The sequence below is a fragment of the Aethalodelphis obliquidens genome, unplaced genomic scaffold (genome assembly GCF_003676395.1).
Source record: "Aethalodelphis obliquidens isolate GAN/ISIS:26980383/991018 unplaced genomic scaffold, ASM367639v1 scaffold6, whole genome shotgun sequence".
In the NCBI taxonomy this organism is placed as follows: Eukaryota; Metazoa; Chordata; class Mammalia; order Artiodactyla; family Delphinidae; genus Aethalodelphis; species Aethalodelphis obliquidens.
Genome location: NW_020837950.1, coordinates 31,171,195 through 31,188,368, shown reverse-complemented (window position 1 = coordinate 31,188,368; position 17,174 = coordinate 31,171,195). Strand labels below are relative to the sequence as shown.

The 17,174-nt window shown below is 36.4% G+C and overlaps 1 protein-coding gene across 7 annotated transcripts in view; it reads right to left on the bottom strand.

Annotated features, from left to right (window-relative positions):
• Positions 1 to 233: 233 nt before the first annotated feature.
• Positions 234 to 17,174, bottom strand: part of LCORL (ligand dependent nuclear receptor corepressor like) — a 166,812-nt gene continuing 149,871 nt past the window's right edge. For 4 of the 7 annotated variants that reach the window (XM_027103263.1, XM_027103265.1, XM_027103264.1 and 1 more), the window contains one exon: positions 401 to 542. In XM_027103263.1, coding sequence (XP_026959064.1) covers positions 522 to 542 — 21 coding nt within the window. In that variant the 3' untranslated portion in view covers positions 401 to 521. Of the gene's footprint in view, positions 543 to 17,174 lie in introns of all 7 variants that reach the window. The other 3 variants (XM_027103270.1, XM_027103274.1, XR_003432186.1) reach the window with 3 other exon arrangements.

Sequence of the window (17,174 nt, the reverse complement as noted above, 5' to 3'; positions counted from 1 at the left end):
GTAATCACAAATCTTTACAATACTAGCCTTCTAAATCTCACAATGCATTATATATTAAGACATTGTGCACGGAAATAAAACTGGGGACAATTATATATTTAAACTTAGGGAGTAAAAAATTCACAAAATACCATTAAAAAGAGAAACTTCAAAAATCCATTTGTACTGCAAAATTCCACAATGGTCTGGTGTAAAACATGTAAAAAGACATACAAAGAATATAATCAAAATGATTAATGCTAATGATTTAATATATAGACAAATCACAAGACTAGAAATATTTCAAAATCAATCGATAAATGCTTATCAGCAGGAAGAATGTTGACGTACAAAATAAGGATAGTGCAAGAAGAACTGCAATCTATTTCTCTTCACTTTTGAGATTTTGGTTATGAACTGTACAGCTCGCTAGAGATGCTGCTGTCAAATTCAGATTCCATTCAATGGGACGATTAAGGCACATCTTAATGGGGCTCAAAGGGCAACTTGCTGTATTCCCATCAGACAAATTCACTTTCTCATCAGTTTTCACTTGTAGCATGCTGGAAAAAAAAAAGTGTAAAGCACTTTAGTTTTTACTTTAATTTCAAAGAAACTCTCAACCTTGTAAAAGAAAATTCAGTAGTTTTATTGTTCAGACCTCTAAACAATAGAGATGATTGATGGGTTTTCTTTAGCTCCTGTCTCCTTAATGAACTGAATTCAACACAGGTAATTGAGAGGTCACTCAGATACCACTGGACAAAATTAGCATATACAGATTTCATCAGTGTACATCAGAAAGGATATTTAACCTACTGAGCTTGGCCGGATTCAACCTTTCTTTTAACTTTTCCTTTAACGTACCAGGATCACAGCCTCTTTGAGACAAGAAGGAATTAACCTTTGTTGAATGCCTACCATATTCTAGGCACATTCACATGCATAATCTCAAATTTCATAACCACCAAGCAAGGTTGGTATACTGTAAGCTCATAAGAAACGATAAAAGTGAGTCACAGAGTTCCAGTACAAATAAAGTCGAATGGGCTGGAACTGGAATACAGTCCTTGCTCTTTCCCTTATGCCTGTCTACTAGCTCTCTGATGAGAATCTTTTCTAAAACCACAGAAACTTGAGAGTCCAAAGGATAGCTAGCCACTCCACATGTGTAATATTAAAGTCAATTCACATCTTCCAATGTGAATCCTTACGTTTAGAAATGATTTAATAGCTTGCTATACATTAGCTCATTTGACACGACTGATTAGTTCAGTTAGACTACATCATTCCTAAGCTTTCTTCAACCGCAGGTCAATGATCCTTCCCACTCGTAAAGAGGAAGCTGAGTTGTGTAGTATTTTAGTGGCTTATTAGAGTTGGTAAATGGCAGCAGCATCCAGACTTCTCTCCTTACAACTTCAAACAACTGACTCACTTGCCATTCAATAAGCCAGAGATTTAACCTGTTAAACCATATTTTAACAGCCATTATATTTTCACTGAGTTGAGTTCTCCCCAAACAGTCCCAGTTCCACCGAATGACATGGTTTCAATTTTTATAAATAAACAAAATGACAGCTTAAAAGATTGTTCATCAAAAATAGTAAATCATCATTAAAAAAATATCCAAAACCTAGAGATATGATCAATAACAACAGTAATGTTTTTCCTTCCTCCAAGGACTGCTAGTCTTCATATTTTTATTTGTATTTTCAAAACAAGAAAGTCTGATGTATGACTCTTTGAGAAACTCTAAAGCAAGCTATAAAAATACAATGATATTAATTGAGGTAGCTTGGTAGGTAAGTATATCAGGCATCAAACTCTACAATAAAACAACGGCATGGAGCAACAAATCATAGTCCTAAAAACGATTTTTTTTTTCTGTTTTCTGTTTGCTATTTGATTGACAAAGGTGTATTCATCAGAGAATACTATTCAGTAACTACACTATTGTTCTTTTCAATACTTTAAAGACTTTTAAAGTTACTTTTCTAGAGAGTGTACTCCAAATTTGGGAACACAAATGCCAGGGATGCACAAAACTATACACATCCATGGGAAGAAAATAGTCAAGAAAAAGAACTAAATGTTGTTAGTACCAATATACAGATTGACATGTTTAATTCATAAATATATACCTACAAAAACAAAACTAGCTGGTGTTTGAAGTTTGGGCACTACTGATCTTGAAGTGCTAGAACCAGAGGCATTAGAACAGCAGAGCTAGAAGTGACCTTTCTAGTCCCCACTTCCCCGCTTTTTTTTTTTAAAAGAGATGATAGGGAAACTAAGATATAGGAAAATAGAAAAATAAACTGCTATTTTTCAGAGTGTTCTAACCAACCAGATGTATGAGAACTAATATAAGAATCTCGATCTCTAATTATAATCCAGTACTTACCAGAGCACTTTTCAATTCCATCTTCTCTACCAGTCAAATTAACAGTTTTTGAATACCCATCAGAAAGCACTTTTGGATACAAAGATGAAGATATAGTCCACGCTTTCAAAAAATTTGCAGTCTACAGGAATTTTTAACAAATATACCTTTATATTTGGAAATTAAAATTTTGACTAGTTAGGTTTAATGTTAGAAATTTGTCATAGAATCATATACATTTGTACCAAGTGAGATTAATGTTCAACTTAATGTATTTTTTAAACAATGATTTTTTTTTCATGTTTTAAAAATAGGTAATAAATTTGCAAAATTAAAAATAGATAACTACAAAATGTTATACAATGAAGTCTCTCACTGCTCCTAGCCCCTCTTTCAGGAGCAACTACTGTTGCCAATTTCTTGTGTATTATTCCAGATAGTCTCTCTGCATTGATATATATGTATATATGTCTGTTTCAAATATCTCCTTTCCCCCTACACAATTCTGAATACTGTTCTGTATCTTGCTTATATATTTTGGAGATTGTTCCATATTTGTACAATGAATATTTGATTCTTTTAATAGCTACATAGAACTCCATTCTACGGCTATGTCATAATTGACTTAGCCAGTCTTCAACTGACAAACTTTTGGGCTATTCCAATCTTTTGCTTAAAAATATCAATGTATTGAATATTCTTATGTGTGTCTCTTTAAGTATATGTGCAAGTACATCTTCAGGACTGATGTCTAGGATTGGCATGGCTGGGTCAACGGGTGCTTTAAAAATTTTGATAGATATTACCGAAATTCCCTTCACAGACTGTGTACATTTTTACACTCTGACCAATGATATATGAAAATGTCTTCCCTCAAACTCTTATAACAATGTATAATAAAATTTAGGGAAGCTTAAAAAACTGTATGCCCTGGCTTAATTTGCATTTCTCTTCTCAGTACACTTATTTTCATATCTTGAAGCCATTTGTATTTCCTTTTCTGTGTTGCCAGTTGAGACGATGACTTCTCTCGTATTGCCAGGCAGTTAAGAATTAATCCTGTGTTCTGTGTGATTAATCCACAGGGGTGGGATTAATCCAATCCCACCCCTCCCCACCCTGCCTAGCTTATTTGTTGTTTGTATCTGCTTACAGTGAGTTTGTCATGAATCCATTTTAAATTTTATATCATCAAATTTATCAGTCTTTTATTTCATGGCTTCTCTGTTTTACATCATGATTAAAAAGCTTAAGGAGCAGCATTTGAATCATCTGATAAAGTGGCTTTATATGTCCATATCCAGGATTCTAATGAAAGCCCAGCAATAGTGTATCCAGTGGTACTCTTGAGAGTAAAGAATTGGGGAAAATAATGTAAGGACCCAGGTTCCAGTTCTGACAATATTAATAAGCAGCCTTATGACCTTGGACATGTAACCTTAGCATCCTTCAGCCTCACTTTCCTCATCTGTAGAAAAACAAAAGTAAATGACATCTTCCCTGCTTACATGTTTCTGATGATCTAATTAGAGTCAGTTAACATGCTTTAATAAGCATATGGAGCTATAAACAAATGCAAACGCACATACTTTGGTGAAAGGGGGAAGAAGCTGGAGAGAGGTACTTATCCGAAGTAAGTCCCCTTCTAACTCTATCTCTACCATCCAGGAACCCAGATGGCAAGTGAGGCTGAATAAGGGCAAAGGGTGCCTGCAATGATTATGGCAGACAGCTCAGCCTATTTTCAATACTCCAGTAATTTCACTCACCCTAAGACAAAGCCCCTCTCCACCATCTGAATGAAAGTTTATAGAATATGTGCATTTGGAAAGTATCAAAGATAAAAATCATTTGTGAGTTATGAAAATCCAAACAATCATCATCTGTGATTTAAAGTAATGATACTGATAATTCTAACAAAAATAATTTTTAATATATACAACTTATAATTTAAACTTGTTTTACTTATTACTGGAGATATGTGATAGTTCATTTCTGTCATACAGACAATAAACTTAAGGTGAGCCACACTGCAGGAAACAAATTTTAGTGTGATCAAGACAGGTCCGAAAATAGCATTTGTAGAACAGTTGCTATATGCCAGGTCCTATGCTAAAAGCCTTTTTTACATTACCTGATTAAGTTCTAACAATCATCCACTGAGGCTCAAAGAAGTAAAATGACTGACCCAAGGTCACACAACTAAGTGAGTCTTCAGGGCCTATGATCTATTTACACTATCCTGCACACTGACTCTTGGTTTGTGATTCTGTCATGATTCTCCCTTCGTGTTAATATCCATTTATCTATTTCTTTAGAATACTTAACATACGCCACATGTCTGGCCTACGACCATAACCTTATCCAGGAGACCTATATGTTTAGAGCATGACTTTTCTTTATGTTTAACTGAAGAGGGGGCTGCCAGTCATACTTTTAATTTCTCAGTGTGAAAAAAGAAAAAAACGTTAGGGCAGAGACTGACATGAGAGCTACCATAAAACTATTCTTTAGGTTAAGGGTTTCAGGGAACACAGTTTATCTTTTCAAAGAGAGAAAGAACTCAGTTGTATGCATGGATAAACAATTCTGATATAGGATTTGGAATTTGAATAGTTGCTATAATGTCGCTGAAACCATCGAATTTGAACTTAATGCCAGTGGGTGACTGGTTTATTTTCCTTTGGAAATAATTAACTGAATTAATTACTGTTAATTCAGTAAAAAGTTTACTGAATAGTTGTAACTCAGCACTGTCTTTGACCCTGATCTCTCTACAAATCTGACCAAATATCATGATATGGTTGTCAGTTTGCAAAACTAGAGCAGAGAACCTTCCTGAAGTAGACAAGTGTATTCCCATGTTTTGGATGTAATAAGAAGTTATAAAAATGAAGTCATTGGTCTACTGGACCCTAAATGTGATGGTTCTTAGGTTCTAGGAGGCCAGTATAGAGGACCATGCCACAGAGCAAAATGTTTCACTTCTATACGGAGCTGGCATGTGTTCATCAGCAAGGTCCGCTGTTAAGTAAAGTTAAATCCTTAACCAGTACCTACCTAATATGTTAGGAATATAAAAGACTGTGATGGTATCTGTCTTCAAGGGTTTTGCAGCTTGGTAAGGAGACAGTGGGGAAAAAGTATTCATAAGTTACCAGAATTAAAAGCAGTAAAAAAAGGAGTAGCTAAGGGCAAAGGGATTACAGAGAAGGGAAAGATGAATCCCAGAAGTGGGGAGATGAGGGGGGAAAACATTTGAAATAGGTCTTTAGGGATGAGGATTTTAGGAAAGTGGGACAGAGGGAGACTTTAGAGCCTGAGTTCTGATCCTGAATCAAATCACTCACCGCTGAGTGTACATTCCTTAGCCTCTAAGCTTCAATTTAACTGGATAGTAAAGATAGAATACCACCATCTTAAGGGTAATGTGATTATTAAAGGAGTTGATGTAGATAAAGCACCTGGCATAGAGAATGCATGTAATGTGCCCAGCTGGACACATAGTAAGGAGTCAATAAATGTTAGTACTAATAACAAAAATCAAAATAAAAAATTACATGTGTGGGAATAAAGTATGGCAGATATGTGTATGATTTGTTTCTACAATGTTCACCATACTAGTTTGTTCCTATAATTTGTATAGTCAGATAATAATATGACAGTTTAATTTTGAATCTCTGGGCTTAAAGGGGATCAAACGTAAAAAAGCCATACAATGTAGCCAGGTAAACATGGTCCACTAGTGAACCATGAGGTCTAACACGACCAAATAGGTCCTTTCTCTTGTTGGCAAACTCTCTAAGAGTTAGGTTGTACAAGTTTTTTGGTTTTTTTAAAAGACTTAATTTATCTCAAGAGTAAAATTTCCGTTTGGTAAGATATGGATGAATTTAAAGGCTTTGACAGATTGTTAAGGGGGAGATTTTAAGTCAGCCATTTTTTTCTGACTTGCTTTTGATTATTTGATGTGGTTACTGGAGGAGCAGAAGAACCTGGTGGTTAAGAGCAAGACTTGGAAATCTGAGAGTCTCGGATTAGAGTCCTAGATTTGCAATTTTACTGCAACCAATTTTAGGAAAATTACTTTTTCAATAAAAGATTAGCACGTATACAGATTGCCAACAAACACATGAAAGGATGCTCAACATCACTAATCATTAGAGAAATGCAAATCAAAACTACAATGAGATATCACCTCACACCAGTCAGAATGGCCATCATCAAAAAATCTACAAACAATAAATGCTGGAGAGGGTGTGGAGAAAAGGGAACCCTCCTACACTGTTGGTGGGAATGTAAACTGATACAGCCACTATGGAGAACAGTATGGAGTTCCTTAAAAAACTAAAAACAGAACTACCACATGACCCAGCAATCCCACTACTGGGCATATATACCCTGAGAAAACCATAATTCAAAAAGGGTCATGTACCACAATGTTCATTGCAGCACTATTTACAATAGCCAGGACATGGAAGCAACCTAAGTGTCCATGGACAGATGAATGGATAAAGAAGATGCGGCACATATATACAATGGAATATTACTCAGCCATTTCTAGTGAGTTATTTCTAGTGAGGTGGATGGACCTAGAGTCTGTCATATAGAGTGAAGTAAGTCAGAAAGAGAAAAAGAAATATTGTATGCTATCACGTATATATGGAATCTAAAAAAAAAAAAGAAGAACCTAGGGGCAAGACAGGTATAAAGATGCAGATGTAGAGAATGGCCTTGAGGACACAGGGAGGGGGAAGGGTAAAGCTGGGACAAAGCGAGAGAGTGGCATGGACATATATACACTACCAAATGTAAAATAGCTAGCTAGTAGGAAGCAGCAGCATAGCACAGGCAGATGGGCTTGGTGCTTTGTGACCACCTAGAGGGGTGAGATAGGGTGGGTGGGAGGGAGACGCAAGAGGGAGACGATATGGGGATATATGTATATGTATAGCTGATTCACTTTGTTAAAAAGCAGAAACTAACACACCATTGTAAAGCAATTATACTCCAATAAAGATGTTAAAAAAAAAAGAAAGATTAACACATGGTGCATAGTATGTGCTTAATTAGTAAGTGCTACCATGATTATCAGAGAGCAAACCATGGTAATCAAGAATTCAAAAGAAAACATTTAGAATTGAATCATTTCTACTGAGAAATGAGATAATCTACCTGAATTTTTAGTTGAATGGAATGAAGGAGATTGCAGTCAGATCAAAGGTACAAAACAAATTCTCTCCAGGAATCAATGAACAGTTTGCATTGCTACGTGACTTAGAAATGATTCTTGGCCTTGTAGGGATCCCTGAATTTCTTAGTGAACTTGTATATTAAATTAGTACAACACAACTGTGCCTAAAGCAGTACTGTATTCAAATATTCAGTAACTACATGTGATTCACATACCTTTATAAAAATAAAAAACTTCAGTACTAAATTAATATGAAAGTAAAAGCAATTAGCAAGTTGTTTATCTAAAATAATGCCAACTAACTGTAAAAGATCGCCGAACCTGGCATGACTTAAAACAAATGTTTTTGAACCCTGTTCCCATAGGCCTTCTCAGGAACTTATCAATGATCATCATCAATGATTCCGACCCTCTTTTTTTTTTTTTTTAAATATACCAACTGTGGCAGATTAATTCCATTAATAGCCTCAGTTCTTCACCCATCACTATATGCACTCTGTCTGCCCTGTCATTTTACCATGTCCTCTCATTCTGCCTCACCTATGTGATTTGCTCTAGCTAATGGGATATTAGCAAATATGATGCAAGCTGAAGTTGAGAAATTGGGCATTTATGCTCACTTTTACACCTCTGCTTTTGCCCTGAGAACATGCCTGGGCTGGTTTACTGGATGGCTATGAGAGACTCAGGGGGAAGCTGCTATGAAGCAGGGCGAAGCTATCCACTTGACAGCCAGCTAACCCCAAAACACTCGACGGAGCCCAGCCAATATCCAAAGAACCTTCAGGCTTATTTTCAAATCACTGATTCATGAGTGAAATAAATGCTTATTTACTTTAAGCTAACGAGTTTTGGGGTGGTGTGTAATGTAGCATTGCTGTGGCAATAGATAAATAATAGACCATCTCTTCTCAACTGGATCCTCACCATGATGTTTAAACAAGTGCGAGGTCTCTCATTCCTTAAAAAACAAGGCTTCACTCAATCTTTTACCTTCCTGAGGTTAATATTTTTAGAGTTAGATTACTTTAATGAGTTGTCCTATACTTGCTCCCACCATTTTCGATACCTCTCATTCTTTAACCTACTCCAATCTAGCTTCCAGGGACAGCACTCCATGAGGACAGCACTAAAGTCACCAATGAAATGATAAGTCTAATGAACGATCTTTAGTTTTCAACTTTTTTGCCTTCCTAACAACATTCAACACTGTTGCCCATTTCTTCTGCTATGGACTGGATTGTGTCGGGCCCCTCTCTCCCCCATGCCCCTCCCGTCTCCCTGCCTCAGATTTATATATTAAGAGATATAGGGCTTTTAGGAAATAATTAAGGTGAAATGCGGTCACAGGGCAGGGCCATAATCCAATAGGATTGATGTCCCTATAAGACGAGAAGGAGATACCAGAGAACAGGAAAATGGCCTGCAAGCCAGGAAGAGAGCTCTCATCGGCAACACAGAACCCTCCAGATCTTGGACTTCCCAGCCTCCAGAACTGTGAGGCAATAAATTTCTGTTGTTTAAGTCATGCAGTCCATGTTATTTTGTTATGGCAGCCTGAGCAGAGTAAGATACACTCTTTCTTGAGACTCACTTTTTTTTGGCTTTTGAGACAAAAAACAATACTGGCTTTCCTCTGCCTCTTCCTGTCACTGCAAGGCATCCCACTCTACCTGCAGAATACATATTGGCATTTCTCAAGGTTGAGTCCCAGGCTTTCTTTTCTTCTTCTCCTATACTCTCCCTTAGCTCTCATCCATACTCAGTTTCAGTCATGAATGATATCCTAGATATCTCAATTTTCCTGAGTACTCAACCTAAAGCAGCTCTCCCTAAAAACTCCTTATGTCATTTAATTTCATTAACACAGAATTTACCAGTGCCTTCTGTTTTCTATTTTATTTTTCCCCCCTCCCAAAAAAATACAAGCTTGGTGACAGTAGAAATCCCTGCTGGTCTTATTCAGTATATTATTTTCAGCACCTAGCATACAGAAACTGGATAAATATTTGTTAAAAAATAAATCTGGGATATTTGTTTCTGGCCATGATGAAGTAACAAAATGAATTTGCCCTCTCACTTTAAACAACTTAAAAAAACCCCACAAAATATATGAAATAATGTTTTTAAGATAATGGACAACAGGAAGTACAGCATGACAATGATTCCTGACAAAAGGGAAGCAAAAGGTGGTAAGACCTAAAATTTTCTCTGGCTTACTGCTTGGAGAGTTTCCAGGCTGCAATATAGGGGGAACCCAAATAGAGCTTGGAAATCTTACTGAGAAAGGAAGACAGAGTTTGGAGGTGAAGGAGTCCCAGGTGACTAGAATGTGTGGAGCAGAATACAGGATAGAGAGCTGCAGAGAGAGCTAGTTCCAGAGCTCCTCGCAAGTCTGTAGATAAATACTGATCAGTACATTAATGCTTCCCACGGCTGTGAGAAAGACCACTGAAAAGGACCAGCTGGAAAATACCTAGAGGCCATGCAGGACTGGATATGATTGGTGTTCCCACCAAAAAGAACGGAAAGACCTCCTAGCCCCTGGGGCATTAAGTAGAGTCCTCAGACAGGTGTTGGTACTACCTGACTAGTGGGGTAAAATTAGCCACTGAGAGGACGTGAACATAGTTTTTGAGAACGTGCATGGTCTATCCTTCACTTGCTCCTCAATCTTCACCACACCTGACATCATGCTCCTCCTTTCCGTCTTGACTCAAGACACACCAGTCATGTCTTATCCCTCTTACCCACCAGGAATACCATGCCTCATACTTTTTTCACATTCAGTTCTTCCTGGAAGATCACTGCTCCCCTCCCCATTCTCTGCCACTTGGCCTAGTTGGTTCCTACTCAGTCTTCCTACTCACTCTCACTCAGCTCAATGGTCATTTCCTCAGAAGTCTTCCTTCACTTCTCTAACTTGATAAGATCTCCCTATAAGGAATTCTCATAGTACCACCTACGAATTAAGAAGTTGTAAGATTTGTGTAACTGTTTTTTCAATGTCTGCCTCTCCAAACAAACTTGACCATGAATGGAGTGACATCTGGTTTTGTCCCCCCATCATATTCCATATGTCTAGCATACTGCCTGGCACACAGGAGACAAACCTTTTTGAAAGAATTAATGGGGTCTATAGATACTGGCTTTTAAAATCTAGCCTTCCGTACGTTTATATAACACAGAGGCAAAGAAGCAAACAAATGAATTTTCCAGGTTGCCTAGAACTGGAATTGAGCGGGAGAAAAAAGAAGCCAAGGTCTTGCTTAAAATTAAACAAAAACAAGGAAGAAAAAAACCTGGCAGGATGAAATCATTCACACACCTACTCTGCCTTTTATTTTTCTGTAATTAAACAAAAGGTGAACTCAGTAGGCTTTATATTATGATAATCACAGGATACTCAGCTCCACTACAAAGAAAACTATTTACTGCCCAGGAAAAATGAGGAGAAAAACATGGTAGCCATGAAAGCTGAATTAAAAATTTTGAATTACTAAGTGAAGAAATAGAGAAGGAAAAAAGGGGTAGAAAAGGGGAGAAGAGAACACTTGAGGAAGGAATTTAAGGTGTGAAGCACTGAAATCAATCTCTTTCTAACAGGTGGTAGCAGCTGGTTAAGGAAGAGAAGGGTGACCCTTGAACTTACCTTAGATAGACAAAGCAGGTCTGGAGGCTGCTGGGAGAGAATAAAGGTTTACAAAACAGAATAAAACTGGCATTGATGCTCCCCCAGCACCACTGTGCTGGATAAAGACAGGTCTTGTTCCATAGAGAAAAACAAAATAACACAGCTACACGTCAGAAATGTATTGTGTGTGAGGTGGGAGTGGACAACAGGGAGCGAGTATGGATGGGTGTTGGGAATTAACTGGATATAATAATCTTAATTTACTAAAAAAATACAATAATTTTTTTTTCTAGTCACACCTTATTAAAATTCTACTGATATTACCAGGGGTCAGCAAACTTTTTCTGCAAAGGGCCAGATAATTACTATATTAGGCTTTGCGGGCTTTATAATCTCTGTTGTAACTACTCAATTCAGCTTCTGTGGCATAAAAACAGCAATAGACAAACACATAAGTGAATGAGCATGGCAGTGTTCCAATAAAACTACTTACAGACGCCCCAAGTTAGAAAGTTAATTTTGTTTGAAAATAGTGCTGTACTCCACATCCATTAAAAGGGAGAATCAGGGCTTCCCTGGTGGTGCAGTGGTTGAGAGTGCCTGCCGATGCAGGGTCGCCTGGACTCAGGTCCGTGCCCTGGTCTGGGAAGATCCCACATGCCTTGCAGAGGCTGGGCCCGTGAGCCATGACCACTGAGCCTGCGCATCCGGAGCTTGTGCTCCGCAACGGAAGAGGCCACAGCAGTGAGAGGCCCGCGTACCGCAAAAAAAAAAGGGAGAATCAAACAAATTATCTTTCTTTAACTTATACTAATTATGTTGCCAAAGTGAAAAAACAACTTGAAATATTTTTTGATAAGTTCCCTGAGTTCCTTTGTAACTCTAGTATCTAACAATGCATGGTAGATCAAAAGAAAAATATACAATATTTGTTGAATAAATTGAATAGTTTTCCATGAAAGATATGGGGCAATTAGTAAAGCAGAATGTCCGTAACAGTTGACAAAGCAATGGTATATAAGATATGCAATAACAATTCTAAGCCAAAAAATCAAGACAAGGAATTACTAAAGTAGCTGTTTCATATTTTAACATAGTATTATGGCAATAATACTATATTAAAACTCTTTAAAACCTAACATTCTTCTCTTTACTCAGTTCCTATGAAAATTATAATGATGGGAAAATAACCAATTGTAAACAGAATGGATTTTTATTAACATTTTTTGATTTCATTAGAATACTTTAAATTATTGGGTCACAGTTTTAATATTTTTACTGATGGAACTGGCAAGTAAAATGGTAATATGAAGCCCATGTAATAAAGAATAGGTCAATGTATTTATTATTTCTTACATTAAAATATCTGTCTTTGTTTCATCCAGTTCTGACCAAATTAAGTGTGGATAAATTAAGACTTGAGACACTGATCTCGTATGTTTTCCTAAACTCGTAAGATACTTTCTCATGGTCTGTAATACAGAGAGGAAAGCCACCTGAACTGACTGCTACCACAGCTCTTCCTTTCTTAACTCATTATGAAATAAAATCTAATATACAAAAATGAAACTTACTCTACGAAATAGGCTGATCCACCATGCACTGTTAGACATTAGAGTTACAAAGGAACTCAGAGAACTTATCAAAAAATATTTCAAGTTGTTTTTTCACTTTGGCAACATAATTAGTATAAGCTGAAGAAAGATAATTTGTTTGATTCTCCCTATTAATGGATATGGAGTACAGCACTATTTTCAAACAAAATTAACTTTCTAACTTGGGGCATCTGTAAGCAGTTTTATTGGAACACTGCCATGCTCATTCACTTACGTGTTTGTCTATTGCTATTTTTATGCCACAGAAGCTGAATTGAGTAGTTGCAACAGAGATTATAAAGCCCACAAAGCCTAAAATATTAATTATGTGTCTTCTTTCAATGGTGAATCTTAGTAAAGCACTTACAATTTAATTTTGATTACTCTAACAATTTACGTACAACAAGAACAAATCTAGTACATAGATTAACTTACAGTTTTACAGTCATTGCTTTCTTTCTGGGAACATCACAGTAAGTACAGAGAAAGCCTAGCAGGAAACTATGTAGAGCAGTGCTTCCTAATTATGTTGCCCAAACTGTGTTCTGTGGGATATAAAATTTGGAGAATGCAGTTTAACATGCTAATGGGGCACTGCGACTCAATAAGCGCAGGAAAGAGAAGGCAGCATTTCCCAACGTTATTAGACCACAGAACGCTCTGCACACAGAACATCTTGGTGGACGAGCATTTCCTGGAATACACCTTTGGAATGCTTGCATAGCAAACTACATTAAGGTGACTAAATCATCTGGAAACGTTTTTCTATCAGAATGAAATTCAGAAAATCATCTACTCTATGTTTCACAGTTTTTCCATTAGAAGATAATTATGATGCTGAGTAACGGCACATGAAGTAACTCTAATTCTAAATTTTCTTTTTAAATGCTAAAGGATACTCTGTGCCGAGGGTTGCCTCAACCATACAAATTTAAAAGAATATCTTGAGTTAGGATTCAAAAAAAATATGGTAAAATGTTCATTAGCAGGACCAGAGAAGTATGCACGGTTAGTATCAGTTTTAGGTAGTTAAAGGAGTAATCACCCATCAGTTATATACCTGAGTGAAAACCAGAATTCTGAATGGAAAGAATATATATATATATATATATATATATATATATATATATATATATATATTCAGTCGGTTTTGAGGATAGACCACAAAACAGGAGAAGCTGACAAACTGAACTTTTTTCAATCCAATCGAAAGTGTCAACTTGAGTTCTGAATTTTTACGGGAAAATTTAACGTTTTAGGCAAATAGTAGCTTTAAGTACACATTAGGTTATTCTAGTTTGAAATTTCCTCAGAGGTGTCCAAAGTCCATTTATTACATCCAGATATGTATCAATTAGGAAAAGGCACACCTTTGCTTTAGGAATTCAAGACACTGACATTGAAGAGGTCTATATTATTATTTTCAATAGTCACACACAATTTTAGGTCATTATCACCTCCGAAACCATCTCTTAGAATTGGCCCTTCACACACCCCATTCTGCCCTCCCCTCAAATCTACACTGTGTGCAGCTATTAGAAAAAGACTCCTTAGAATTACACTTTGATCACATAGTTTATCACAATTCACAGAATAAATTCTTGGTTTGATCTCTTTTCTTCCTGTTACACCCACTTGGTGAACCTAATTACTCTTAAGTATAAGGGCCCACCTTTCTCCAAGCTTACATGCTGGCAACTGAGATAAAATCACAAAGCTGTTCAATCCTGTTATTTCCCGAGACAGTATTTCAAACATTATCCACAGAGCTCAATGCCCACCATGCTACTCTTAGATTACCTCTTGATTCATAGAAAACAGACTCTACTATCCTCAATACTCTGCCCATAAACTGCTTTGCATCCTCATATATTATCCCCACTATCTTCACGTTTTAAGAGAGAAATGGCTCTTCTGGCCAAAACCAATCTCTCTAATGATACCCCAAGATATCCCATAATGAAGTCAGGGGCTTCACTCCATTTCTCCTACTTGCCATCTCATTTTTCTATCTTCAATCTTTTTTTTTCCACTGGCTTCTTCCCATTGGCATCTAAACATCCTTCAACTGGGCTTCCTCTCACTACTTCCCTATTTTCTCTCCAATAGTAGCTATTTACATTTTTCTGTGCTAATTTTCTTCATTTCCTCTTCCTGCATTTAGTCAATCACAACATTTCTGGCTCTATTAGTCCACCAAAACCGCTCTCTCCCAAATCTCTAAAATAACCTCTTGTGCTATGTTCAATGGAACATTTCAAGGCCTAACTGACCTCTTAATAACATTTTACACTGTTGTTTTTTCTCTTCTTAAAACATATTTCGTTTCGCCACGCTCTGCTGGCTCTCCTCTTACCTCCTGACTACTCATCAGTCTCCTTTTGCACATATCTTTTCCTTTCTCCATATCTTTGGGGCTCCGAGACCCTATGTTCTTCATATTTTACACTGAACAGTCTCTTCCACTCTCATGGCTTCAATTATTTGCCCCAAATCTGTATCTCCAGCTCAGACCCCTCTCCTGAGCAAAAAACCCATATTAACTCATTCCTTCCTAAACATCTTTCCTTGGATACCCCACTAGATACCTCAGATTTCTTATGTCTAAAACTGAACACCTTGAGTGTTCTCTTGTATCTCAGTGAATATTACAATCACCTACCCAGATGCTGAAGCCGAAAACCTGGATGTTATCCTTTATTCCTCTCTTCTCTAAGACAGGTTGATTCTACTTCATGGATCTCTCTCAAATATATCGATTCTTCCCCATTACTGCCACTATTAGGGCTCAAGATATATTTTTTTTCATCAACTGATGCTGACCTCACAATTTGGGCTATGCTTCCATCAGTAGCTTTATCTTTTGCCATTTTTCCATCTACCCCCTGCCCCATCCTTCATTCCTATTTTGTGTCTCAGCTATATGAACTAAATTAACCAGTGCTCCAGACAAGCCTGCTCTCTTCTGTCACCCAAATTTTCCCCATGCAATTTGCTTCTGCCTGAAATACTCTCTGGACTTCTAGTACTTTGTCATCCTTCAAATTCCAGCTTAAAAGTACGAATCCTTGCCTAATTCTCTGAACCTGGGTTCAATTTCCCTGTGACGTGCTCCTACAGTCAATCTCTCCCATCACAGCACTCATCTTTCTACCAGAATTGCCTATTCACTATCCCCCATGAGATGATAAGCTCCTTGAGAGTACAAACCATGACTTTCACCATTCTACCCTCTTAAACCATATAATATCCCACTTAAAACATAAAATACACTCTATATATTGAATAAATAAGTGATATAGATCTTCTTTTTCTCACTTAGATGGAAAAAGAACTTTTGGAACCTTTTCCGGTGCCTAAGAGCATATTGTAGGCATTCAAAAAGTATTTGTTGAAACAAGAATAGAATAGAATTGCATTTCTTCTTCTTCCTTTCCATGTCTACGGTTGATATATAGCAGTACAAATGTAGTCAAGTATAACTTTTAAAACTTCTGTGTATTAAACTATATATGGACAGTTAATCTTGAAATGTTTAAAAACAAGACATTTGTGGTAGAAGCAAAACTCTTTATCAACAGAAATATTCCATTAATTCATTATATACCTAGAAAAGTCCTGTTGTTAAAAGTCTATCTCAAATTTCCAGTCACTAAGTACTCTATGAAGAAGAAAAACACATATAAAACTAATAATGAATTTTAGTGTCATTTCCAAAAAGGCAAAAAGAAGTATGGAATATCAAGAATAATGAGAAAAAAACAACACCTTAAGAAACATTTAGAAATCGGATAATATAACAAATATTGCTATAAATACAACTTTATAAAAATAATGTCCCTGTTGATTGAATGGAAAAAAAAGAATGTTAAAAAATAAAGAAGGAAAGTTATCAGTAAAAGATAAATAAAACTTTAGGCAGAACAGGAACTACTACTAGTAATTTTTAAAATGAGAAAAGGTGAAAAACAACTCTTAATATGATATTAAAAATTTTTCTAGGGTGATCTCATATTTATAGTGAGGTGAAGAATCATATTAAAATAAATTTACACTTATACCTTAGAAAGATACAATGGTTAAGAAGCTGGAAGGAACAAAATACAGTTCTGTTGAAAAATGACAATGTAAACTAGCTTTAGTATGAAATGAGGATGGTATAAAGAATTAAAAATGAAACACTACACTTTATTCTCCATTCATGGCAGTCTTTTAAAAATATGTGTGAATATTTTTAAGTGAATTATAAGTTCTTTTAAAAAAATAACTATCAGATTTCTTCCCTCTTTTTCCCTGATATACTATTTTGTTATAATATTATTTTTAGTTATCCTTAGGGCAAGAAACAAAGGGCACTACTTTTAGATTTGACTCATCTTTCATAAT